The sequence below is a fragment of the Primulina huaijiensis genome, chromosome 5, assembly GCF_012295235.1.
Source record: "Primulina huaijiensis isolate GDHJ02 chromosome 5, ASM1229523v2, whole genome shotgun sequence".
Taxonomy (NCBI): Eukaryota; Viridiplantae; Streptophyta; class Magnoliopsida; order Lamiales; family Gesneriaceae; genus Primulina; species Primulina huaijiensis.
Genome location: NC_133310.1, coordinates 12,009,173 through 12,011,568, shown reverse-complemented (window position 1 = coordinate 12,011,568; position 2,396 = coordinate 12,009,173). Strand labels below are relative to the sequence as shown.

Here is a 2,396-nt window from a genome sequence, read left to right as displayed (position 1 = left end):
GTAAATACAGATCCAACAGATAAAGCATGTCTCAATGCAGTTCATACAGAATCATGTATAAGATGTATTAATATCTAAATACATACGCAAAATAATCACAGAAGAACAGTTACCTGTCACTATATCATCAAGTGCCTCCTGGGTCTGTTCCTCGGTCACTACAACCAGATGATTTTGCTCCCTGAAATCTTCGGGAACATCTCTGTGGACAGACTCTAGCAAAGTGTCCCTGCTGTCTGCAGATACGGCAACTACCAGTCACTCCCTGGTATTGCTCTGTGGAATGTCTCCCTCCACAGGTTCTGCAATAAACTCCAGTATAACTCGGGCTAGAACCACTGGAGCTAGATGAACCACTCGGTCCGCTCCCTAACTTCTTAAACTGTTTCTTACGAGTTTTCAGCAACTCATGCTTCCCACTCGTACTGCCACTATCAAATCCAAGAGGGGATTGCTGTATCTGAGGTCGGCTCACATCCAACCTTCCTAGTTGTCGAATCAAACTTGCCTCGGCTCTTTTTGCTTTATGCAAATCATCAGCGAAATGATGGGGTCGTTCTACCTTCATCAAGGCAACTATCTCAGAATTCAATCCGTTGATGAACTGATCCGCTACAGCTTCATCATTCACAGCTATAAGAGGAGAAAAACGCAATAAGATAGAGAATTTAGCAATATATTCTTCAATATTCAGTTGGCCCTGTTTCAGATTCTCAAGCTCTACTCTTTTGTCCTTTAAATACGATCCTGGGAAAAATCTTCGATAGAATTCAGATTTAAAAACTTTCCACGTGATCACTGTACCCCGCTGTTCTAATATTCTTTTGGTTGCGATCCACCAACTTCTTGCAATTTCTTGTAATTGATTGGGTACTAGTTTCATTCTCCGTTCATCTTGATAGTCAAATGAATCAAACAGTATCTCTATATCATCTAGCCAGTTTTCACAATCCTCAGATGTCTCAGTTCCCTCCAAAATCGGCGGTTGAACTGACTGAAACTGTTTCAACTGTAGTTCCATCGGAGTTTCTGACTCATCTATCTGATCAACCGAAGTACTATCCCTGACTGGGATTCTTCGAGGAGGTATATCTGATTCCCACAAAAGTTAGTAACCAAGTACAACAAACCTGTTTCAGTCCTTCTCTGATCATATTACTGCTGATCGAGAATCGGTTCTGATTCATACTCAATAATACACGTTATAAAATCAATTCAGATAAATCAAGTAACATGTATTAAACGGCAGTAAATCATAGTATCATGCTAGCATATCCAATGGAATTCAACATTATAAGAAATCACATGCTAGCAATCAAAAGCAGAAAAGAAAACTCAATCTACCCCGCTCATTCTCTTCTATCTCGATCTAAGGAACCTACAGTTCTAGAACCTACTGCTCTAGAACCTAATGCTCTGATACCACCTGTTGTGGGGACCCGGACGCTAATCATCTTCTTCATCGTCATTAGGATCAATATACTAACCAAGTAATTAGGGTCATAAAATTTTTTTTCTAAATTATATGAGTGCGCAACAATGAAATAAATCTTATTTCATATACAAAATCAATATTCAGATCTAAAGTACAAATCTAGTACAATAAGTATTCAAACTAACACTAAGGTTCAACTACTACAAATCAGAGCTGAAACCTATCTACATCGAAGTCCGGAATCACCACGCTAAACTTGTCTTCTCTCATCTTCTTCTTGACCCTGATCCTGTCCCACCTGTTGTCATGCACACATAAAAAAAAAGACAGCAGTCGGATACTCCGGTGAGAATAAATCCTAATATAAATAATGTAGACATGCAATCATATAACTGATATAAAGCATGAAGTAAATCTTATCACATGTAGCATAATCAAACAACATGTATCGTTACTAGACTTTTAATAAAACATGAATCGAAATCTACGAAACATAAATCAATGCAAGTCTGTAATTCAAGTTCTTGACTCGACATCTAAAACTCGTCTCATCTCTCATTTAATCTAGGGATCCCGATGAATAAGAACGTAACAAGTCTCCCACCTACTACTACTAGTCGCGGTGGCGGTACGTTCTTATTTACGGACTTTGGCCCTCTCTATATCTAATATCTATGATAAGAGAAACTCTACTCATAATCACGTCGATATGACCAAACTTCCGGTGTCTTGGAGTATCTACAAAGACTCTGCCTATTCTGACAAAGTGAAATGGGTCAATAATCTAACCCCTCTGTCAGCGCCTCTTACTGAATAGTTAACTGTTCTCTACTTTCTAAGTCAATAACCTAAACATAATCATTTAAAACACAAAGGTATATCAAATAAAACAATACCATACAGGTATGTGGTTTAGGGAAACTTGAGTTAACTCTGACTCAAGTCGATCTCCCAGTTAACA

General features: G+C 38.4%; 1 protein-coding gene across 1 annotated transcript in view; it reads right to left on the bottom strand.

Annotated features, from left to right (window-relative positions):
- Positions 1-1,021, bottom strand: part of LOC140977645 (uncharacterized) — a 2,089-nt gene extending 1,068 nt beyond the window's left edge. Inside the window, exon 1 of the mRNA XM_073442392.1 lies at positions 337-1,021. Within this exon, the coding sequence (XP_073298493.1) occupies positions 337-1,021 (685 nt within the window). The remainder of the gene's footprint in view (positions 1-336) is intronic.
- Between the last annotated feature and the right edge of the window lie 1,375 nt (positions 1,022-2,396).